This window comes from Eurytemora carolleeae, unplaced genomic scaffold, assembly GCF_000591075.1.
Source record: "Eurytemora carolleeae unplaced genomic scaffold, Eaff_2.0 scaffold6, whole genome shotgun sequence".
Classification (NCBI taxonomy): Eukaryota; Metazoa; Arthropoda; class Copepoda; order Calanoida; family Temoridae; genus Eurytemora; species Eurytemora carolleeae.
In genome coordinates, this window is record NW_019396148.1 from 744,890 (window position 1) to 770,120 (window position 25,231).

General features: G+C 32.6%; 2 protein-coding genes across 5 annotated transcripts; both read right to left on the bottom strand.

The window, feature by feature from the left end:
* Positions 1 to 1,078: 1,078 nt before the first annotated feature.
* On the bottom strand, positions 1,079 to 18,091 carry LOC111696421 (uncharacterized). 4 transcript variants are annotated; one of them, XR_002764080.1, is made up of 13 exons: positions 17,664 to 18,091; positions 17,205 to 17,442; positions 16,322 to 16,443; positions 15,547 to 15,678; positions 15,110 to 15,143; positions 8,772 to 8,818; positions 7,031 to 7,077; positions 6,026 to 6,095; positions 5,578 to 5,696; positions 4,453 to 4,512; positions 3,129 to 3,192; positions 1,472 to 1,732; positions 1,079 to 1,325 (listed from the first exon to the last, which is right to left on the bottom strand). XR_002764080.1 is itself a non-coding variant. In XM_023466018.1 (13 exons), the coding sequence occupies exons 1-13, from the start codon at positions 17,784 to 17,786 to the stop codon at positions 1,252 to 1,254; spliced, it is 1,218 nt and encodes a 405-aa protein (XP_023321786.1). In that variant the 5' UTR covers positions 17,787 to 18,091; the 3' UTR covers positions 1,079 to 1,251. The 4 variants fall into 4 exon arrangements, 3 of the variants coding, with proteins under 3 accessions (XP_023321786.1, XP_023321788.1, XP_023321787.1); XM_023466018.1 differs by having other exon boundaries at positions 1,079 to 1,261; positions 1,581 to 1,732; XM_023466020.1 differs by having other exon boundaries at positions 1,079 to 1,261; positions 1,581 to 1,732; positions 5,578 to 5,684; positions 17,664 to 18,090.
* A 1,488-nt stretch (positions 18,092 to 19,579) lies between these two features.
* On the bottom strand, positions 19,580 to 25,231 carry LOC111696423 (coiled-coil domain-containing protein 1). The gene is made up of 6 exons (XM_023466021.1): positions 25,152 to 25,231; positions 24,044 to 24,224; positions 23,710 to 23,753; positions 22,243 to 23,091; positions 21,599 to 21,675; positions 19,580 to 19,779 (listed from the first exon to the last, which is right to left on the bottom strand). Exons 1-6 carry the CDS (start codon positions 25,166 to 25,168, stop codon positions 19,610 to 19,612), a joined length of 1,338 nt encoding a protein of 445 aa, XP_023321789.1. The 5' UTR covers positions 25,169 to 25,231; the 3' UTR covers positions 19,580 to 19,609.

Below are 25,231 nucleotides of genomic sequence, written 5' to 3' on the forward strand. Positions count from 1 at the left end.
AAATAATTACATTACAACGTTAATTTACAAACTATATTTCAATATTTTTTAAGTCAATTGAACTACATTTAATAATTAATCAATCTTGTGATAAATGAATTACAGATCACACACATGGGATAACAGAGGTAAATTTCTTAGTTGATGTTCTTAGTCTATCATCAGACATGCGTGTTCAGAACTGAAAACTCTTGTATTGTGAATACCGATATCAATGCTTGATCTTAATCTTTTGTTAATCTGTGGATTAATTAAATGTTTATTTGATATCCCGCATGGAAATTCTACCCAGTACCCAGGGGAGGAATAAATAAAAAGATATGGAAAGGGATAGCTTTTAATAAATTTTTAGATTTCAAATTAAAAGTACCCACAGTGGATATCAAGATTGAGCGATCTTTTATTAGTATCCAATAAGAACTTCTCTTTTGTAACTTGACATAAAACTCTTAAATCAGTTAATCCTTCGAAAAAATAATTCAAATCAATATCAAATTTTTAAAGAGCTTAATATTTATGTTGAAAGTTACTGCCTTACTTTAAACCATATGTTGAAATAATATCTTCTAGTTCTTTAAAAAAGATGTATAGTCCGTAAAAAATCCGCCACCAACTACAAACATTTAACTAACAAATTCATCAGCAATTTATGAAGACTAACTTTTAACAATTATTGTTTTTGCTAGCACGCCGGACATGTTACATTGAGGTTCTTTTACTTTTTTAATAAAAGGTATAAGTATTGGCTCTAAACTCAATCTGTATAAAAATAGATCTTTCGATGCTAGCTAAAATGTTCGTGCTTGATGTGATATTATAACGTTTTCAAAGTTTTCCTAAGTGTACCATTAACAACTTACAACCGTGCCTTTAAAGGGACTATCATTGTAATTTCAAGTGACCTTCCATTTAAATGGACTATCATTGTAATTTCAAGTTACCTTCCACTTAAAGTGACTATCATTGTAATTTCAAGTGACCTTCCATTTAAAGAGGGACATACCACAATAACAATAATAACCTTTAAACTTTTTATATCATTCATTCTTGAAGTAAAATTTTCAAAGGAACCGTTGTATATTAAACATACCACTCTATTGAAATTTATATCTTATCTACAGTACTTTAAGCGCTATCTTGAAAGCAGAAAACTCAGCAGCTGAACGAGTCGTAGAATGTATAATGAAAAAATATATTATCGAATGAAGAGATGATATTGAAATCATTGATGATTCACGATGAACAATCCCTTTAAAGGCGACTGTAATCGTAATTTCAAGTGACCCTCCATGTAAAGCTATCAATGCCTGATTCACCATGGTACCCTAAAAGTGTTATCTGATCAAGTATGAATTAGATATCAATGTCTGTAATTTTAAAAGCTGGATATTTTCAATTGGGATTGCTCTACAAAAGTGACTTGCACATTTCTACTGCAGGAGAACATACAGAAATTTTCCGAATTAAATACCTTTAAACCTAGAAAAACGTCAATAGCTTCCAAATTATTAATCAGATGGTTTCAAGGGAAACGTTGTGAATCGGACATTGTCATCGTTTTATGGAGAATTATTTGAAACTATTTATTTTGCTGTTCAACAACTACAATGTCAATAAGTCTCTCTAGTTTCCTCCAATCAGCTCTATCCCCTGCAAGTTCGGCATGATGGAGCAGATCATCATGGATCCTGTACCTCCAGTGCTCGTTCCACGTAGAGTCATCTCCGTACAACTAATCACACCAACGGTCAACTTGTTTAATGTTTAATCATTTACTAGATCAAAAGCATGATTTGAAAAAAAATATGATTCGGAAGAAAAAGTGTTAGAAGTGTTACATTTCTTTAAAAATCTACTACAACCTGATTCTTTCAAGCTGTTTTTATCGTGGAATTTTTCTTTTTTTTTGGGGCGGGGAGGGGGAAACAATCATTATGGGATTATAATTTTACGCCAAAAATCTAGGTGTTTCTGACAGTAGCTCAAAATTACTGCGTATTATTATTAGTACGATAAGAAGTTGTAAATTAAAGGAAAAACTGGGTAAACGTAAAAAAAACATTACCCCCCCCCCTCCAATGGGGCCCCCATCCACTTTTCTTTTATTATGAGACAAATATTTGCGAGTTTCTTGGAAAACATTCAATAAAATTACTGAAGTGCAAATGCATAAGTCATAAGTTGCAACTGGGATTCTTATTTTGCACAAGGGTACACACATTCATTGATTCTTCATTTTTTTGTAGAAAAAAATAAGACCCCATTAGGTTTGTTCAATGTTGGTCATTTATTTCTGAACTTTGATCTACATTGCTTCTCTTTTCTCAACGTTAAAGTCAGATAGGATTAGACGATTGTTCTTGTTTTACTACTAGTTTTCAAACTTATTTAATTAGGAGATAAAATTACCAAAACATGATAGTTAAGCTAAAGTTTGATTAACATAAAAATGGTTACTCCGAAATAGCAACGTAAAATTAAACGGATTATTTTTTTCCATCTAATTTAAAATTTAAACTTAACAACTCGTAAAAAATATTCTTAACTCGAGGAGGAGAAATTATAGATAAAATAGAAGAGCAAGAAGTAAAAATAGGAAAGAATTAAGGGTGTACATTGTAGAATATTTTTTTTTTTTTAAATCCAGCACACAGTCAAAAAGAAAGAACAAGATATCATTTAATGACATTATTTAAGGCATAGCTAGGACCAAACTGAACCTTGAGATTAAGAACTAAATAAACATCTAGATAGTTCATTTTTCTTTCCCAAGCAACCCCACTTTTTCTTTAATTTTTAAGAGTTAGATAAAGCGTGTTTATATCAATATTTTATTGAATTATAAAGTTAGTTTGATCTGTTCTTATAGGAACAGCGGAATTTCCAGAGACCATCCATGTAAAGATGAATTCTCAACCACCCCAATAAAAGCTGAAAGATCAAGTATGAAATTATGTTTCCAATTATCTGAATTAGAAACTTTTAAACCTAGAAAAAAAAACAATATCTTTCACAAAGATTTCAAGGGTACTGTTGTGAATCGGACATTAACATCTAATAGCATGGAGGGTCAGTTGTAATTACGCTCACAGTCCTTTTCAAGAATAAATAAAAAGTTGTGTCCTTCCCTGGATAGCTAGAGTTAGACCACGGATACATTGGAAATATCTCTCCACACATCCTTCAGTCTTTCTAAACATATATTTAAAAATCAAACTGAGGTGACAACTTATTATCCCAATCCTTTGATCTCGATATCCACAGAGGATTTCGATATTTACAGTGAATCTCGATATTCACAGAGGATTTCGATATTCACAGTGAATCTTGATATTCACAGTGAATCTCGATATTCTCAGTGAATCTCGATATTCACAGAGGATTTCGATATTCACAGTGAATCTTGATATTCACAGAGGATTTCGATATTCACTGTGAATCTCGATATTCACAGTGAATCTTGATATACACAGAGGATTTCGATATTCACAGTGAATCTTGATATTCACAGTGAATCTCGATATTCACAGAGGATTTCGATATTCACAGTGAATCTTGATATTCACAGTGAATCTTGATATTCACAGAGGATTTCGATATTCACAGTGAATGATATTCACAGTGAATCTTGATATTCACAGAGGATTTCGATATTCACAGTGAATCTCGATATTCACAGTGAATTTCGATATTCACAGAGGATTTCGATATTCACAGAGTATTTCGATATTCACAGTGAATCTCGATATTCACAGAGGATTTCGATATTCACAGAGGATTTCGATATTCACAGAGTATTTCGATATTCACAGTGAATATCGATATTCACAGTGAATATCGATATTCACAGAGGATTTCGATATTCACAATGAATTTCGATTTTCACAGTGGCTCTGGATATCCACAGTGAGCACTTATAAATTTTACAGAAGGTTTATTTGATTTCTTGATATCCCGATTTTCTCTTCTCTCTCACTGGTTGAAATAATGGACATTGAAGAAATTGTGGGAATAATTAAAATGTAGAAATTTGGAAATTGGAAATTGGAAAAAGACAGAAATATCAGAAATTCTGAAATTTGTAGAAATTATCGAAGTTGTAGAAATTAAAGACATTGTAACAAATGACTGAATTTGTAGAAATTGTAAAAATTGCAGAAATTGTTGAAATTGTAGATATTGCAGAAATGGTAAAAATTGAAGAAATTGCGCGTAGATATTGTGAAGAAAACAAAGTAAGAAAATGTAGAAATTACAGACCTTGTAAAAATTGAATGAAATTAAAAAAGTTGTAGAATTTGCGGAAATTGTGGAAATCGTAGAAGTTGGAGAAATTGGATATTGCGGAATGTGTAGAAATCGTAGAAAATATATAAGGTAGAAATTACAGAAATTAAAACTAGTTCCGTTCAAAAGTTCAAAGCTTTAGATTGATAAATGCTATTCACTTACTTGTAGATTAAATCCATAAGGTCCATTACGTAAGAAAGCTTTCCATTAATCGAATACAGCCTAAATACAAAATAGATTTATTAATCTTTCGGGATGAAGGGATACAAATCTTTTCAACCATCAAGTCAATTGTTTGTTATGGGCTAATTGCTTCCTTTAAACGGATTTTTTTCTTCTCACTTTCAGCTAAATGCACCATGCTTACTGCTTATGCGACTCAAATCACTGCATTCATTATATCATGTTCAGTGGCAGTGCTAGTTCCTTTATATGACTGGGGTAAAACAGGTAAAGATGAAAGTAGGAATATCCCATTGGTATTAAGATGTCTAATTACTTTGGTCATAGCGTTCTATACTGGTTATTAACTATTAGTAATGATACTGGTTCTTACCTATTAGTAATGAAGGTTTCTACCTAGAAATCAAGGTTTCTACCTAGTAATTAAGGTTCCTACCTAGTAATTAAGGTTCCTACCTAGTAATCACGGTTTCTACCTAGTTATTTATAAAGGTTCCTACCTAGTAATCAAGATTCCTACCTAATAATTAAGGTTCCTACCTAGTTATCAAGGTTCCTACATAGTAATCACGGTTTCTACCTAGTTATTTATAAAGGTTCCTACCTAGTAATCAAGATTCCTACCTAATAATTAAGGTTCCTACCTAGTTATTTATAAAGGTTTCTACCTAGTAATCAAGATTCCTACCTAATAATTAAGGTTCCTACAAAGTTATCAAGGTTCCTACCTAGTAATTAAGGTTCCTACCTGGTAATCAAGGTTCCTAGTAATTAAGGTTCCTACCTAGTAATTAAGGTTCCTACCTAGTAATTAAGGTTCCTACCTAGTAATTAAGGTTCTTACCTAGTAATTAAGGTTCCTACCTAGTAATTAAGGTTCCTACCTAGTTATTAAGGTTCCTACCTAGTAATCACGGTTCCTACCTAGTAATCAAGGTTCCTACCTAGTTATCAAGGCTCCTACCTAGTAATCAAGGTTCCTACCAAGTAATCAAGGTTCCTACCTAGTAATGAAGATATCTACCTTCTAATCAAGGTTCCTACCTAGTAATCAAGGTTTCTACCTAGTTATCAAGGTTCCTACCTAGTTATCAAGGTTCCTACCTAGTAATCAAGGTTTCTAGTTCCTCTGGATCTAGGTTTTCTATCCCTGCAGCTTGAAGTTCCTTTATCTCTTCTCTTATCTTCTCATTCTCATCAAACTCAGAACCCTTAATATCATCCTTAATTAAGGATATTATAAAATAATGATTAAAGAGACAATGTCGTTGTAATTCAATGTCATAGGGCATTTAAAGAGAGACATGCCAGAATCAAGTTGGTAAATCCTTTAACTGGCACAAATTATAAAAATATCCTCTCTTTTCTATCTAAAAATTCATAAATTTAAATTTTGGTTAAATTCTTTAAAAATTACATTTATTTAAGGCAGCATTTGAATCGACGGAAGGTCATTCAGCGACCTAGCTTAAATTCATTAAATTCGATCCCTGGATCAGCGACTTAACTCAAATTCATAAAATTCGATTCCTGGTCCCCAATCCTCCATTACCTCTAATGTGCATTCTGAACAAGCACACTGGAATCCATACCATTCACGCAGATATGCACGCCGAGAATCCCTAAAAACAAGTTGTCATTGAAATAGCTTTTGTCAAAAAAAATTACAATGTCTCCAAAAAACTTTAATCTTTAAGAAAATAGGATTGGTGTCAACTGTTCTTAGATATGTAGGTTTGAACTTTGAATGGTAAATCTGGTCTTGTGATTCAAAAACAATCTTGTATGGACCCCTCAATACTAAAACGAGAAGTTTAAATTAATAAGACAATGTAACGAGCTAAATCCTTAATGTTATTTATAATTGCATAGCTCTTGTTAACTTGAAAATAATCCACTTTTAACCCTAGATTTAATTCGAGCTGAATGATATTAATTTTGATAATGAATATTGAATCCTTAAAACATCAATTCACAAGATGAAATTAATTCCCAGGAAAAGTAATATTAAAAAAGATTACAAAAGTTGTTAAATTAAAAAGGATATGAAGAAAAATGAAATCAAAATGAACCTAGAGCTGATTGACGAAACTAGTAAAGGTATATAAATATTTAGCCCATTTTAAATATGACTATTTTAAGTTTTAGTACATCTACAAAATATCATTAACTTTTAATAAAAACAGATGATCTATTTCCATGTCTCAAATATAATTCAAACCAAAGCTATTGTTGTTAAACAACCTGCGTTAACAGTGAAATCTAATATAAAAATGGTATAATAGAAGAAGAGGAATTCATTTGAACCGGATGTCTTTGACTATGGAGTCCACTTTAAAATTATGAATTAAACCTTTCGAGAAGGGAACTTTTATGATGAATACCTAAAATCCCGATAGCTTGATTTCGATATACTTCTGCAAATTAAAAAAATCTTTGATCTCGATAATTGATTTCGATATCCACAGTACAACAGTTCCTAGCTCAGGTATAAAAACTTGTGACTGACCAAAAAGCCTTGTTAGGAATCCATAAAATTAATCAAGATGTAACTAACCTTAGTTCCGAGCCCTCTTCAGATATAGGCATATAGTTGATTGTGATCTGAACATGTTAATATTCAAAATTTAAGAAAAAATTAAAAGTTAAAAAACTTAAGAGATCGAGGATATAAAACTAAAAATCTGGAATGATGTGGAAAGTCAGGATTAGACAATTTTAACTATGGAAATCTGACAAAAGAAAATAGAAGAAATCTGCGAAGTCTAAAATTAGTAATGCTGAACAAGGAACAAAAGGAAAATATCCGCAGTTGTTAAAAGTACAAGGAGGGGTTCAATGCGTCCAAAAAGCGCACTAGTTTTCTTTCTGTTTTAACAAGAAAATTTGATTAAAAATGTTGTGAACTAAGAAGGAAAGAAAGCGTATTGTTTTCTTAACTATTGAGAGGGTAACACCCAAGGGAGGGTTTAAAATAAATACTGCAGTACCCCGGCTTAGATACAAACACATTATTTCTTGTTTACATTTTAAATTGAGACTTAGTTTACTTGAATAAAAGTCCTGGCTTAGAGCTATCAAGAGGGGAGGGGGGTTAATTATAAGATATTATTTAATAAGTGACAAGTATGTTTTTATGAAAAGTTAATTCTAATTTAAAATAAAGAGTTTACTAATTTGTTAATCAACAAAGAAAATATAAACTAAACTCTGAAAATTTAAAAAGAACTTTTATTAAAAAGAGAGGAATGACCAATTCACAGTCCTCTTTTTAGAGAACCAGAGACCGAATTTAAAGATTTTGAGCCGCGGCTCAAACCGGTTAAGAAGTGAAAATTATGAATCTCAAGCATTCGTGATCAGATAAAGCTTTTAAGGACACCGTTGTGAACCGGATATCTCACATCTATATATACTAGGCTTTTAAGGCACTTCGCGCCCATCTTCTATTTCCACTTTTAAATGTGGCTTTATCAGTGAGCATCTTCTCTTTGTACAGTATAAAACAAAAACAAAAAGAAGTACGCGGATTTCATAACATTTTTTCGCGCTTTTTCAAAATTTTAGAAAAAAAACTTTTGAACACAAAGTTTTCAATTTTTGATCATTCATGCATCTTTCCCTGGGGTCACGTGAGGTCCCACACAAAATTTGGGCTCGATCGGTTCAGCCGTTTTGACGTTTATTGGATACAGACAAACAGACACCCACACAAACAGACACCTCCTGGACAAGCTAAATATATATATAAATACTTTGTTTGGGTGTCTGTTTGTTTGTTTTGTGTGGGACCTCGCGTGACCCCAGGGAAGGTTTATTATGATCCAAATTTCAAAAATTTGTTTTTAAGTTTTTTTTTGTAAAATTTTGCAATTACGCAAAAATATTTAGAAATCCGCAAACTTTTTTGTTCATGTTTTATACTGTACAAAGAGAAGATGCTCATTGATAAAGCCACAATTAAGGTTGAAATAGAATATCGGCCCTTTAGCTTTACGAGTTTCTTCCCTCTTCTCTGTGGAGTCATTTTCGTAATAAGCAAATTGTTTATTACTTTAAGAGTGATATTCCCCCAAGATGTTAGGTTTTAAGATTTGGAATTTAAGTTTTACTCGCTGAAGTTGAGAAAATGAATAATTTTAATGGGGAAAAAGTGAATTTGAGAAGAAAAAAATTGTATTGAAAAAAAAAATGAATGTTAAGTGTGTTAAGTTTCAAAGGATGATAAAACTTACTAATTGATGTACTATCNATGAATACTATCTCTTTTTTCTTTTCGTTATTGGATAAATAACTACCTCTTCTCCCTGTTCTATAGGGTAGTTGGCCACCAATCTCTGAACTCCTAATAATTATAAAATATAAAATAAATAAGCCACAGCATCCTCAAATATAAAAATAGAAACAAAAAATGGGTGAAAAACGTGAATTTTATCGCTGAAATAATGAGAAATGCACATTTGGGCATGTAAAAAGTGACAAAAGAGGAGAAACATGTAAACCCCTGGAAATCTACGAATAGTGGTAAAACTATTGAATTAAATTGTTGGCTTCCTACCAAAATGTGTTGCAGGGAAGTTAATAAAGGATTAATATGTAACAGATACAGCGCTGTAAACTGTAAACCAGTGTAAATTTGCAAACTTACACAATTTCGTCATTTACGACTTTTATACGAGCCTAATAATTTCAAACTTTTAACAAGATAGTAGACAGGAATGAGTTCTGCTTAAATGCATCACACAGCCCAATTTTTTCTTAATTGTTTCAATTGCAATTTTTTTTTTGGAAACGGGCATATGCTTTCTTAAATAATAACTAAGGAAATATTATTTAAGGCTGTCTAGTTTCTGAATAGTTTTAGTAAAAAATAACTATTTCTTTGGGGAAGGAAAAAAATAATATCCTATAAATCATGGGATATACTAATAAATTAATTTGTGTACTGATTACTGATTTAAATTTCAGTGGATACGGATCCTGGATTTCTACTGATAACTGATTTAAATGAAAAAGGATCCAGATCCTGGATTTGTATGATGCAAGTGGATCTGTATTCTGATTCGTAATAATTTAATGGCAAGGGATCCGGGTCCTGAATTTCAGATTAAATTTCATCCTGATCTTGGGCTTGTGTTGACTACTGATTAAATAAAAGTGGATACGGATCCTGGATTTCTACTGATTACTGATTAAATAAAAAAGATACGGATCCTGGATTTGTACTGATAACTGATTAAATAAAAGTGGATCCGGATCCTGGATTTGTACTGATTAAATAAAAGTGGATCCGGATCCTGGATTTGTACTGATAACTGATTAAAACAAAAGTGGAACCGAATCCTGGATTTGTACTGATTACTTATTAAACAAAAGTGGATCCGGATCCTGGATTTGTAATGATTACTGATTAAACAAAAGTGGATTAGTATCTTAGATTTGTAAGGATTACTTATTAAACAAAAGTGAATCCGGATCCTGGATTTGTACCGATTACTTATTAAAACAAAAGTGGAACCGGATCCTGGATTTGTACTGATTACTTATTAAAACAAAAGTGGATCCGGATCCTGGATTTGTAATGATTACTGATTAAACAAAAGTGGATTAGTATCTTAGATTTGTACGGATTACTTATTAAACAAAAGTGGATCCGGATCCTGGATTTGTACTGATAACTTATTAAACAAAAGTGGATCCAGATCCTGGATTAGTCTTGATTACTGATTTAAATAAAAGCAGATCCAGATCCTGGATTTGTACTAATTACTAATTAAATAAAAGTGGATCCGGATCCTAGATTCGTACTGATTACTGATTAAATAAAAGTGGATCCGGATCCTGGATTTGTACTGATTGATTTAAATAAAAGAGGATCCGGATCCTAGATTTGTACTGATTGATTTAAATAAAAGTGGATCCGGATCCTGGATGTGTACTGATTGATTTAAATAAAAGTGGATCCGGATTCTGAATCGTAATAATTTAATGGCAAGGAATCTGGATCTTGAATTTTATCCTGATCCTTGATTTGTGGATTTTTAATAAATTTAAATCCGGATCCCGGATGGATCCATTTGTATTGATAAAAATGGATCTGGATCCAGTTACCATTAAAATCGTAAAAAAGCTGGATGCTGATTATTTCTACATGTTTAATTGAAGCAATTCTACACAGCCAAACTAATCACATTATAATGAGTCTGAAACTGTCCAAAAGTCACCTTGAAGAGATACAAGAAATCATCTACAAAGCCTTGTGGAAGAAAAAAAATAATGAGGATGCATACGTGGAAGGTAGACATCAAATTGCCAAAGAAAGGACACATGCTCCGATTAGAGTGGGAGGATTAAACATGAGAAAAACTAGAATAAAAGCCGAATGTCTGTACTTTGATTCAGGAATTAGACACATTAGGAAATTTTACGATGAAGAATCACCAAAAATGATAATAAAAAACTTCAATAGACTCCTGGAAAACGATGTCATGCAAGCAGATGATCTACTAACAATGGGGTCAAGAAAACTCAAAGATCTGAGCAAAAGAAAAACCGACCTGGCAAGAATATACACAGACACAATAGCACAGCTAGCTGAGATAACTGAGGAATGGGAAGAAAATCAAGACACATGGGAAGCATCAGCCATCGGAGGATCTGTCTATGATCACCCATTTGCTCTCACAAGGGTTGAAAGACTCGAACTCAAAAGAGCAGGATTCACGACCGTCAGCCAACTATTCTTAACGGATGAGCCGAGATCATTCGAGAAAACAGTCACAATCAACATACCGAATCAAAACATACAAATGAAGATCACTAATATTATCAAGAATATCAAGAACAAGAGAAGAGAATTCAGGAATGCCCCCCTTACCAAGAATCATCTAGAAGCAATACTTATTGAAAAAAAGATCACATTATCAAAGTACATGAAAGACAAAGAAAAAAGGAAACAAGAACACAAATGGGACACTGCTCCGTCTAGACAAACAAGAATCAGAGATGGAATTAATATTCCAGACAAAGAAGTTTACAATCAAGCATACAAGAAGAACTACAAATCCAACTTCTCAGAATATCAGAAAGCTCTTAACCTTTCTATTCTGAACAGGACTACATGGACAAAATCAAAAGCATTCAAGTCTGGAAAGGAAGACAACAACAAATGTGAAAAATGTGATCAAGTTGAAACAGTTGAACATCTATTTTTAGATTGTGATGAATATGCATACAAGATATGGGAAAACCTCCAATTCATTGTCCAAGAAACAAAGTCAAACCCAGGAGTAATAAATATAACACAGGAAAACATCATCTACATGAAGGAAATCCCACTCTTAACGCACTTGGAGAATGAACAACTGTCAGAAATCATTCAAGAAGTCAAAAAACAAATCTATTCATCTAGAAGCAACGAGAGACAAACTTATGAAGCCATCAGGAGAAATGCTCATCTCAGAAAAAGCATGGTCCAAATAAAAAAATTCAGAGAAGCAAACTCAAGAGACATCAGCTTTTGCGAAAAACTAATTGAAGCAAATGACGGAAGAGCCTAAACAAATTAAAACTACACCATGATTATACCGAGGAATAGTCTTGACCGTGAATACATTATTCATAAGAATGATATAGAGTAAAGATTAATCATACCGTGCAGAGCAGAGAAAGCCACACCGCTCAGTAGCTCACTAAACATGGAGAGAAGAACAATAACAAATGCAGTCATTACTGCATTTATTGTAATCATGCACAACAACGATTCCAACGGAATGGCAGTGAATTGGAAACACAACACTGACATTCTTCGTGGAGAAAAGCATGCAATACCAAAGATTGTTGAGATTCCAATGGTAGATACCATCGAGAAAGTTATCGTAACGCTTGACTATGGTACTATTGAGCGAGAAGTACAAGGACTTCAAGTGGCGTCAAAGCTCTCTAGTATACATTATGATCATCATCAGCCACAGATACAGAAAATGCAGCACAGACTCAGGATTCTAAAACAGCAGATTTTTTATCTACAGTGTGACAATAAATCAGTAACCCAAGAACAAAATGAACGAGCAAGAAGATCTACTTTTGTCTCATCACTCTTCGGAGTCGCCACTGAAGGAGATTTACAGATTGCGAAAGGAGAAATCAAAAGGACTCAGCAAATGATGTCATTTCTAATTTCACATGAATCCTCCTTCACAAGGAACATCGAATCTCTGATGGAAGGGGAAGAGAGCCTCAGTGAAAGAAATCAGGAGCTTTCTGGGCTCCTGTACAAACAAATGAAGGAAGCTACCCTGGTTCTGATGGCTGATGAGACGGACAAGCTCTTGAACGAAGCTGAAGAAGCTTTCTACAGCTACACTGGAACAATGCCAAACGAAATAATAAAAGTAGTGAGCAGATATGGAATAGGGCTTAACCAAGATCAAGCTATCAGACCTCATGGTTGTACAAAATCACATGACTCCTTAGTAAAACTTGAATTCAACCTCATCAAGACGAAGCGAATTAAGGCTAAGTTTCTAAACCATCAAACGGTACAAATAGGTCAGCTCCTCACCATCATGCAAAAAAACGATCAGCAAGCCATTATAGAATGCATGTGGACGTCAGATCTGAGATGTGTTGGAAGAGCAATCAGACATAAAAATATCCTGACAGCACGAGGAATGAAAAATGTAACATTAAGCGTCAGAACTACTAACCAACAATCACATAGGCAATGTGAAGCAACAAACGAAGAACTCAAAACCAACTGCAGAACAAAGAGCGACTTCAATGCAAGATCAGTGATTAAAGGGTTCCTAACAACAGAAACCGGCGTTGACATTCAATGTCAATTTGAAACCCCGCACCCTGACTCTAGTTTTTCAGATCCAGGGATTGGAAATTGTGCTGCAAGATGAAGAAAGGAAACAGGAAATGGAAGAGATAAAAGCCTCTGAGAAACATGGTAAGAAGATAGATTTCTCCTCCCAGAAGGAACATCTGAAATCAATGGAACAGCTAATAAACATTATCTCTCCTTCTACTACGCAGAACTCCTTCCTTCCTGCAGGTTATAATGGAATCGAAATCATCGCTCTTACTGGAGTAGCTATCCTCCTAGTTATCAGGTGTGGAGAATGCTTATGGCTCAGAAAAGGAAACAAATAGCTAGTTAAGAGATCTAGCGAGCTAGTTAATCAACCAATTGGAAAATATTGTGTCTTCTTTCCTTTTTATTCAACAATCAGGACAACTAATATAATCTTATGATCAGAAAAGTATCTATATAATGGAAATTAATAAATGTTAAATTATATGCTTTGTGTCTCATTAAAATCGGAAAAAAAAGAAAAGAGAACTAGGGAAGAAATGGAATTAATGAAGGAGTAAGAAATATGACAATATATGAAATCAGAGGATGTGAGTATGTTATAGTAGGATAAAATAGGATTAGTCTAACTAAAAGAATTATCCCAACAAAGTAATTAATAATAAACTAACACTACTAACACATCCTTTCTAACTTTCTCCATTGTAAAATGTCTTAAATCATTTCCTAAGTATCTCTGAGTTCTCTTACAATACTCCTGCTTCACCTCCATTAAAAAATATAATTCTTTATTATTTCTTTTTTATTCACTTATTATTGTATAAACACAATTACATGAAGCAAAAAAAAAGCACACTTAAACGATAAACCATTCTAAAAAATAAAGATATTCTCTTTATCAGTTTTGCATCATACTCGTTGCAATCTAGTGTGTTTGATGTATATAGATTTTTAAACATATGACAGTTATTCTAATAATAATTAAAACTAATTCCTAACAGTTAATGATGTCTTTTCTTCCATTTACACAATTCAAAATTTTTATTTTATTTTGCAAGAGGATTGAGGGGAATATATTCTGGCCGGAGTGTTGTGTTTTTGTCAAGCAATAGACTAATGATGGGCACTGATGAACATGACATTTGCACAGGCTGATCCAATTAAAAGTGCAGAAAGGATAGCACTAGTAAGTAAGGAAAAGTTAAGTAGGAGAATTTGAGAGAGAATTTTTTACGGAGCCAGTGAACACAGAGAACAAAAAAGATAGGAAAGGTTAGATGGAAGAGAAAAGACAAAAGAAACAAAATCAATTCTTGAAAGGAAAATTTTTTTTTTTCTTATTTCTTCTTTTTACTTTTCATGACTGACTGAGAAAAGGACAAAAGAACATAACTCAATTATGTTTGAAAATCCAGCTTTCTACAAGTCATTGGCAAATCAACGCTTCATGCGATTATTAAAAATCATATTATCAACCAAACCAAATAGTTAAGCCTAAGGAAAAAAAAGGAAGCAAGATCAGCCCGCGCAAAATAAGTGTTCACTATGGTTTACAGGGTTACCCATAGTCAAGTTTTTAAGACAATGGCGCAACACAAAACGTTGGGGTGTATGACTTTCAACTAATCTTGAGCAGAACAAAATAATAGAAAGACTTTGATAACAAACTGGAAATAGATTTATTGATATTTCGTTTTTATTTGCATGCGTGAGTTTGTGCCCACAATCCTTATCCAAAAATAAATTATTATTAAAGATAAAAAACATGTTTAAATAAATTTAAATTCGTTTTATCTGCTCGAATTTGTTACTTACCCAAGTCCCGTCTTGAAATAAACTCAGCGTTCGCCTGCACAAACACAAACAAATAAAAACTTTAATTGCAAATTTGAACTTCCGATTTAATAAATTTTCACATATTAAAAAACTATTCAGGGGTGTATATTTTTTATAATTGCCCCCCTCCTTCCATTGCAGAGAAGGATAGATTATTATGCTCTCTTGTGGGAAATATGAAAAATTGGACATTAGGTGGAAAGTCAAAATTGGAAAAATTTTGCATAAAAATAAGCGAAGAAAATACAAAAAAAATTTGAAAATTCTGGTGTGTTAAAAAAATTCAGTAAATTTTAAAGGAAAAACCTTGGTCCGGATAAATTTTTTCCAGTGCGGATCCAGGATCCGGATCCGCATTAAAATTAAATGGATCCTAAGCACTGAATTTAAACAAATTAAACAAATTAAAAACTCACCTTGCAAGAATGATTGGCTCGAGACATCCTTGGAAACAGTCCTGCATCCCCCTCGTAGTTCATATCATTAGTATAGAATATACCAACATAGGAGGGATCCTCAGGGGTTCTACAGTCAGATAGTTCAAGGAACTAAACATATATATATATATATATCATTAGTATAGAATATACTAACATAGGAGGGATCCTCAGGGGTTCCACACTCAGTTATAGGAAAACCAAATTTTTCAAGGAACTTAAAGTGGCCTTAAATAAAATAGGGATTTCACGATTCACAACAGTACCTTTTGAACATTTATCTGATCAATAATGTTGAAGATAAATCGTCTTTCTAGCTTAAAGAGTGTGTAATTCTAACCATTTCCTCCAATGTTTCTGTTTCTAAAGCAGATATATATAAGCCACTTTTTAGAGAAACCACGGTTGTAAAAATAAAATATCTTTACCCTTCTTGATGAGTTAGCTATCAAGGGTACTGTTGTGTATCGAGCATGCCATTTTATTTTTTTAAATGAAGAGTTATATGAATTTTGTCTTGATTCCCTTAAATATCCCATTTGGCAAGTTATTAAAGGATACAGAGCTGGGAACTTGTGTGTTATAAATATCGAGATCAAGGCTTGTTCTTCTAGATCTTTGGTCTATCTGCATATTAATTTAGTCTTTATTCAATAAAGTGAAGAGATAATGCATTGATCCTCAAATTAAAAATGCCCACAGTGGATATCGAGATACTACATAAAAGTTCCCAGCTCAATAAGCAAGATCATACCAGTTGTGTCTTAGCAGCTCCGAGTTTATTCAATGTGTTATAAATATATTCTTCGGTATCCTCAGTAGATGCAAATATTTCATCTGTAACAACCAACAAGGGCTCTTCCGCCAATATTATCTCTCCTGAACCCAGTTTTTCAATACCAACGCTACAAATTTCAGGGGTGTATATTTTTGTAAATTATTGATTTTTGCAAAATCTTTGGAAAATAAATTTGTACCAAAAAACTTATTTATCTTCCCCAGTTTAGAGAATAAAACCTCAAAAAAAAACCTTTTAATTTTTGGGGGTAGGGTGGGGGGGGGGCAGGAAATTATTTGAAAAAAGGGGGCGTGGGAGTCAGGGATGAAAATTATTTTTCAACAAAATAAACACCCTTGACTTATTAATAATGGTGGGTTTGACACATAAAAAGTTATCAGAAATTCTGGAACTTAGATCTGAAAGCAAACATTTTTTAATTGTTCCAAGGGAGATATATTGGGCAATGGAAATTAAAATTGTTTAATAATCTGAACTATTCTTTAAATGTAAAGTGTACACCTTATCAAAAAAAAAAGATGAGAAAATGAAATTTAAAAATCTACCCTACAAATTTCACTTCCATAATATGATTTTTTTATGGAGGCATAAACTGAGCAATACCCATTTGTTTAAGATCATTCTATTCCTTGGCATGTTAGCACAGAGTGCAAAGATTATTAAAATTGATAATGACTGATTTTGACGAAGAAAAAAATGTTCTTGTGGAGAATAAAGGGTGATCATTTTGTCGCTACAAGTTTATTATATCATATTTTCAACAATTCAAAATATATACCTTTATACTTGGTACAAAATATCAAAATCCTTACATTTAAAATTATAATTATTGAAAAGCTTCCTGGGAATATTCTTCTCCGAGCAATCATTCCTGTCCCTTTACCAGGGATATTGATGATTTCAAATATCTCATCTTCAACAGCTGGAACAACACTTGCGGAATTCCCAGCATTTATTTCGGATTTACTAGCCTCATCAGCTGATTCTAAGCTATTATCAGCTGATTCTAAACTCTCATCAGACGAAGCTGAATCCTCGTCAGCCGATTTCTGGCTCCTGTCTGAATCTGACGAGTCCTAGAACATGACATATTAATTTCATCGTCTAAGACAAGTAAGTTGTATACTAACAAATATCTGCAGCCCCCCAACCTAACCTAACCCTAAATAATATAAAATAACTTAAAATTAAAGGTCATGTACAAAATTGATAGGAGGGGGAGGGCCGGGGTTTGGGTCCAAAATTCGTATACTAGGACGAACTCTGATACCCAATTAAAAACAAAGAGATATCCTACCTCAGTAGACCCAGGTTCAGGGGAGCACTCCTGCGAAAGATCTTTGGCGGGAACGACAATAATCGGCAGTAAATCAGCAATATCCGCCACCGGCTCCAGCTGATCGGGCATCAACAGCACCATAACGATTTCGAACGTAACAACCAAATTTATAAACAACGAAGTGGAACAGACACTAACTCTCCTGACTAAATAACCTTGATCACATTAAATAAATCTTTTGTTTGGATAAAGTCCACATATACTGGGTATTGAAGCACTTTGATACTTGAACTTCACTCATGCCGCACTTTATAGCACTTGGGGTACTCCCCATATCACTTTAGATACCACTTTAAAAGCTTGAGAAGAAAATAAGCAGACACGTGTCTCTGTGCCTGCTCTGAATTAGAGAGAAGTAAATGTCAGGTTGTTGTGAACACTGCGTACACTTTTAGAAATATTAGTACTCTTATTTTTACGAAGACGACTTATTACAGTGCTACATCATCCAAACTATATCTGATCGGAACTACAACTTACTTACTATAAATATATTTATGATAATTGATAATTCACTATTGGGTTAAGAATTATGAATAAGATCAAATGATTAAAAAAATATTAATCTTTAAAGGGAGTGACCGGCAATGTATGGCGGTTGAACTGAGTACGCAGTATTGTGGAAAATCTATAATTAGAATTCATTTGAGACATATAAAAATTTTTCCACGATGTATAATTATATTAAGTTTTAGTGCAAAGTCGACTTTCAATGTTATGAATTTGGGTGGGTAAGTTTTTAGAATCGGTTGTTTTAATTACAGGGTGTCCCACGAAACATGACAGTTGACGAATAGTTTAAATGTCTTTTTCCATTATTTGTTCAGTTGTTTGATACCTAAGATCAATAAAAATATTATATGGGAGTCATGTTATCTCAAAATTGATTTCAAGTAATTAAGCAAAAGATTTGTTTAACTAAAAATAACTATTTATCAAATGTCATTTTTCGTGGGACACCCTGTTCTAAAATCTTTGCATTTATCTATTGCATTTAATCGTTGTCATTTTGTAGACAAAAACTTTCATCCCGGAATTAGACTCACAAACAGGGTTTCGCAGCAGCACGTTTACCTTTATCGCTTCCTATCCGCACCCAATTTGTATTGGGCAAAATGTCTTTACTTTTAAATGTGTGGGGAGTAAGTGGAGAATTTGAAGTGTGTGGGCCGAGTGTAGAGAGTGTGTGAAGTGTTGAGTCTGTGGAGGTGTGGAGTGTGTGAGGAGTGTGCCTCTTTTCGATAAAAAAAAAGACAAATTGTTTTGTCAGTTACTTACTAAAATTTTCGAAAATTCATAAATATTAAATATTGCACTCAGCTTTGGGAGTTTATTAAATTCGATTCAACCCTTATAGCTCTCTAAAGTCTCTAAGGTTGCGTCCCTAAGTGTTAAAATCAAGTACCAAATTTTCTTGAATTTGACAAAATGTTACTCTTTCTTTATGATAAATTGTTTTAAGACTTAAGAATTCTTATTTATCATGATTATAACATAATAATGTACAGGTATCAGACATATTTTAATAATTGTTTACAAGTTTTTATTCATATTTTCAGAAAATAATTTCATAACGAATTAATTTTTAGTGTGTTCGTTTTCTATTATTTAAAAATACATTATACCATGGCTTATAGACTATAATTGTCTATAACTTAATTATTTGTGTTTTAAATAAAATAATTTTTTATTTTTTTACTTAAAATATTATGTTAAAAATTTGATTTCTTTTATGCGAAATAATACATTATACCCTTGTTTTGATGAAGGGCGTATAACATAGATTTTTTTTATACATTAAGAATGAAAAGTAATCTACATTAACATAAAATTGTAAGCGCAAGGAGAAATCAATAAAAAAAATAGGGGAGGGGGGCCGGGGGGAGGTTAAATTTTTTATTTTATTATATTCCTCTGACAGAGTTAAGGTTAAAATCTACATAAGCTCCATCATCATCATTGTCATCATCATCATCATCATCATTATCAGCATCAGCTCCATATTTCTCCTTATCATCAACATCAGCATCATCATTATCAGCAACAGCCTCTTTATCAGAAGCAGCATTTTTGCCTAAATAATAATATCGCCTGGTCTGAAAACCTCCTGGAAATCATCGATTTTACTGATCCGGNACAAAACACAGGTTTTCAACAAGATTAGCATGATGGAGAACTGGTTGATAATTCACGTGATTAATTCACGGAACCTCCTTGTGTTATACTCGAGGTAAATCTTTTTTTCACAATCTTGAAGATTTCTCCTGTGTACAGCCCGGGTAAAAAACGCGAAAATATTCTTTGAACATTCTCGTTGTTATTTCACATGTTGTACACGTAGCAAAATAAATCAGTGCAAGATCTTGCATATTCCTATCGTGTTAAACTCGAGTAATGCAATGTCAGAATTTTTAGATTTTAATTCTCGTAATTATCACGTGTAATATATTTGAGATAATTCTGTAGTTCAATTCTTGTAGTTTTTTTTCACATGTTTTGCTCGTAGCAAAGATACCAGTGCAAGCTCTCGCATATTCCCAACGTGTTAATCATGAGTAATGGAATACCAGAATATCTAGATTTTAATTCTTGTAAATATCACGCGTAACATATTTGAGATATCACGGGAAAACTTCATGTTTCATTTTAAATAGAGTTACAAAATCACAACACTTGGTGTCTCTGCTCATCTTTTAGAAACTAAAAGTTTATTGTAGTAAAATGAAATATTTTAACTGACATTAATTTTTTAGATTATAACAAGCATGAGCAGAGTATAGAAAAGTTTCACATTGAATTTTGTATTGTATTTCTCAACAACCTCTTTTTGGAATATCAATATTTTAGATACATAGAGGAAGGAGAATTCTTACATTTATGAACACATTAACATAATTGAACATTATTTAGACTTGAAATATCATTTAGTAATAAGAAAAGTTTAAAGTTTACATGTTCAAGATGTGTAATGTAAAATATATAAATTAAAATGTTTAGTTTCTAAACATTTTGTAATAATTATATACTTTGACACAGAATATTTTTAAAAATATTTACATATCAGCTATCAATTTTTTGTCCCCCCCTTTCCCGGGGTTTAAAAAAATTAAATTCAAGTAGATGGAAGAAAAATAATTTTCTCATGTAAAAATTCCGTGTTCATCTTTTGAAATAAACTCGGGTTTTTACTGTGTAAAAACTCGGTCCTAGACCCGTGATCAAATCGTCGACATTCACCTCGACAACACATGAATTATCACGGGATATTGACGGGTCACTCATGTGAAAAAAAAAATCTTGAGTTCTTCACGGGTTTTTGTTTGTTGAGAATCTGTTAAAAAACTGTGGACTGACTTGTCAAGAGTTTAACTCTGATAGTTTTTCAATTTTTTGGTATATTCCTAGAGAACGATTTTTGGACCCCCCCTCCAGGCCCCCCCCTCCTATCAATTTTGTACATGGATCTTACAGAAAGTGTCTCAACTTAACCTAACCCGTGGCCGCAGCGCTCGGCCCAGAAAGTATCTTAACCTAACCTAAACCTAAATAATAATAAATAAATACTAATTTACTAATTTCGTCATGTACAAAATTGATAGGAGGGGGGGGGGGCCTGGGGGGTCCAAAAATCGTTCACTAGGACAGACCCCATTTTTTTAATAAGCAATAAATGCGCAAGCCACTTTTGAAGAGAAATCACAAATGATAATAAACAGTTCATATAAACTTAACAGCATGAATCTAATAAATTCATACTTGACCAAACAAAAAGTTTGTCAATCGGAAATTGCCATCTTTGCATGGAGGGTTACTTGAAATTGCGCGCGTACAGTTTCTTTAGAACATATCTTTGAACAATTTGAAGTGGCATTTTTGGCATATATTGCTTTTACCTATAAATTGAAAATCCACTGCATGAAGGTTGAAAACTGATTTCAATGAGTTGAATGGTGTCTCAGGTGCCTCAGATCTAAAATTCATTTTTTTATCAAACATATTAAATTCAAGTTGTAAAATTGTAAAGTTGTAAAGTTGTTGCGTCGTAAAATTTCCACCTTGTTTATACATTTTTATACAGCAGAAAACTGTTTAAATGTAAGACGACCTTGAAAGACTAATATTAACTGTATCTAATATTGTTACAAAGTAAATAGTTATAATAGTAACTTAAATTAAATCACTTATTAAGTAAAATGGGTATTGAAACAATATAACCTAAAGGAGGGTGTTATAAGCCTGTGAAAAAAATTTTGTTTAAGTTTCTGAAAACTATAAATTAAAATAGAAAATTCTCATAAAGGAATTGAGTTATTGCCACAAACTCTAATTTTCTAATCCCTATATCTTTGCAATCCAATGTCGTTGACCTTGGATAAATCAAAGTTTGAATTCTGTTAGGAAAAAAATGTCACTTTGAAAAGTTTCAAAAATCAAAGGAAAAATCTAAAGCTAATAATAACAGGCACAATTTTGTTAAACAAATTTTTTCACAAATTTTTGTATATCTCATGTTTGAATTTTTCTTCTTTATCCTTACTTGATATTCCAGATGGATGTGGCGGGGGGAGGAAGAGTTGAACCTTGAAGAAGTGGAAAAAGTTGATTTTTATTTGATGCAGATTTTTTGTAATTTTGGTTCTTTGAACCGTGTCCTTCATGCTCTTTTTCCACATAATTGGCTATCTTTCGATTTTCTTCGCCAAGAACTTTTTCCAAATGATCTTTTTCCTGATCTTGTCCCATATTTTGTTTCTCATGATCTTGGTTTGTGTAAATAGACTCTCTATGCACTTCTTGTTCATGATCTTTTTCATTATCTTGATCTTGATCGTAGTTCAAAATATCCGACCAAACCCATCCGTTTTCATAACTTTCATCAGAATCTTTGCTCTTGTTTTTCTCCACTAGGGGTTTTTCTTCTTCTTGTTCCTTTATTTCAAACCATTTCCATCCATCCTTATAATTTTCTTCATTTTTCATGGAAAATGTATCATCATAATTTTCCTCATTTTCGATTTTTTCGTAACCATCTTCAAATATTTCTTCAATATCATCTATAGTGTTTCGTTGCAGATCTACAATAAAGTCTACATCGTTATTGTGTGAGTCTAAATCATCAACTTTGTTTATAATATCATCATTGGAGTCATTATAATCTTCATCTTTTTCATCAAGTTCATTTTCATTATCATCAAGATATTCCTTTTTCAGATCACTAAGATCTCTAAAATCGTTATCAAACTCATGATTTGGTATCTCAATTTTGCTGAATAATTTGTTCTCTGTATTTTCTACAATAACTTTATCTTTTTTATCAAAAGCTGGATGAATTGATGCTTTGAATGATCCAGGTGCTGAATGAGGCTTGAAGTCAATGTTTACAAATCTGAAAAAAAAACTATTTTAACTTTTGCCTTTTCCTTCAGATATTTGTAAAAAAAGGGGCATGTAGACGTAATTTCAAGTGACCCTCCGTAATAAGATTCCCTTAAAACCTTTCTGATCAATATTGTGGAAGATATTGTTGTTTTTTTAGGCTAAAAGTTTTAATTCTGATAATTCCGTATATTCACTTAATATTCACTTTGATAAAGAATTCACAATTGATAATAATCAGGTTTCAAAATTATTAAAAATGATATGTAATTTATCCTTGATCAGACAAAGCTTTTGGGGTACCGTTGTGAATCCGACATTGGCATCTTTGCATAAAGTATACTCTTTAAGTAGACTCAAAAAGTTTGAGTCAGTACATTTTTTTGAGTAATCCATAACTTACTACAGCTCGCAAGAAATATATTGAAAAATGTGATTAATAATTACGATGCCTATGGGTTTACTAATTGTTGCGAAGCCAAAATTCTAAACTCTTTGAAAACAAATCCAAAAACTATTCCAAACCTTAGCAAGAACTACTAAATGATTTCCTGTTTGACTTTTATGCTTATTACCCTAATATTCACTTCGATACTTAATAATATTTTAATCAAAATTTTATTTGAACCTGAAAGGAAGTTGTTTTATTGATGGAGGATCTAACAACAAAACCTAGAAGAAACTGATTAATTAAATATAATCTTTTATAATGATTTCCTATAAAATACCTGCCTTTCTACCTGTCTACCTGTCAACTTGTCTACATATCTTCCAGTCTACCTGTCTACCTGTCTACCTGTTTACCTGTCTACCTGTCTACCTGTCTACCTGTCTACCTGTCTACCTGTCTATCTGTCTACCTGTCTACCTGTCTACCTCTACCTGTCTACCTGTCTACCTGTCTACCTGTCTACCTGTCTACCTGTCTACCTGTCTACCTGTCTACCTGTCTACCTGTCTACCTGCCTATCCGGGTATTCCAAGAAAGGGTGAGAATAAAACCAAGAATGAGGACTGAAATTGTACAACAAGGGAGGTAGCTCTACGTGATGTGGGATGGGAAGTACATGAGGAGAATGGAAAGTGTACTGCAGGCCTTGTACATGAATGATACTGTACATCAAACATAACAGAATACATAGCCTAGTGAAAATAAATGTTTTCCTCTGAGTAGATCAAACTTAATATTTTAAATATTTTCTAATATTTATAGTACAGGGTGTCTCAATAAATATTGGAATTCCTTGACAATTTCAAAATAGTCTTTATTTTTATTTTTTTTTTTAAAGCTGCATAATTCGTAAATTTTCGTTTTTGTATTGATATACAGCCTTTTCATGAAATAAACTCTAGCAGACTATACAGGGGAACCCACAAAGGGTGAGACTTCAGAGACGACTGTACGGAATTTATACCGTCTTTTTTTCTAAAAATCCTAGTACCCTGCGCACACATTTTTCTATCTTTGCCAAATAATTTAATATACCATGTTCATGACGTCATAAAAATTTTCATCTTTTGTGGTCAACCCATGCCCAGTTTTAAGACTTTTAAAATCAGGTCTTTACACTGCTACTTCTTAACAAAGACGAACTCGAATTTGTTCCTCAATTCCAATATTTATTGGGACACCCGGGTATCAGCAAATTACAATAATTTAAAATACTAACTGACGTGCCCGGCGTTGCACGTTCAAGTTTGAAAACACTTTTGAAAAAAATATATTTCATATTTGAAGAAAATAAAATCGATTTTTGAAAAAAAAATCACTTAGCTTTTGAAGAAAAAAATCAGCCAATTTGGTCTACGTTTGGCCAGCTATAGCTAACATCATATATATATATATATATATATATATATATATATGAGAGAAGAGTTTCATTTTTATAGATTCATTTGAGAACCAGTCAAAATTTATAATCAAGTTTAGAATTAGAAAAATCTTGTTACTAAAATAATGAAAATTCATTTTTTATAATATGTTAAGCTTAATATTACATATTTTACGTAATTGAAGGTGTAAAACGTGATAAAAGTATGCGGTACATAATCAGTGCACTCATCCGTTACCTCAGCAGTTTTGACATTCTTTCTACATTTTCACAAAGCACGCACTGATTTTCTTATCTTTTAAACCTTTCTGAAAATAA

Excerpts from the sequence above, each read along its gene's own strand:
- LOC111696421 (XM_023466018.1), bottom strand. The coding sequence starts at position 17,786 with ATGGTGCTGTTGATGCCCGATCAGCTGGAGCCGGTGGCGGATATTGCT. Across the intron at positions 17,443-17,663 it reads CTGAACCTGGGTCTACTGAG|GACTCGTCAGATTCAGACAG; the intron begins GTAGGATATCTC and ends GTCATGTTCTAG. Across the intron at positions 1,733-3,128 it reads GTCTAACTCTAGCTATCCAG|TTGTACGGAGATGACTCTAC; the intron begins GGAAGGACACAA and ends TGGTGTGATTAG.
- LOC111696423 (XM_023466021.1), bottom strand. Across the intron at positions 23,754-24,043 it reads TGGAATACCCGGATAGGCAG|GTTTTGTTGTTAGATCCTCC; the intron begins GTAGACAGGTAG and ends AGTTTCTTCTAG. Across the intron at positions 23,092-23,709 it reads ATAAAACAACTTCCTTTCAG|ATTTGTAAACATTGACTTCA; the intron begins GTTCAAATAAAA and ends TTTTTTTTTCAG.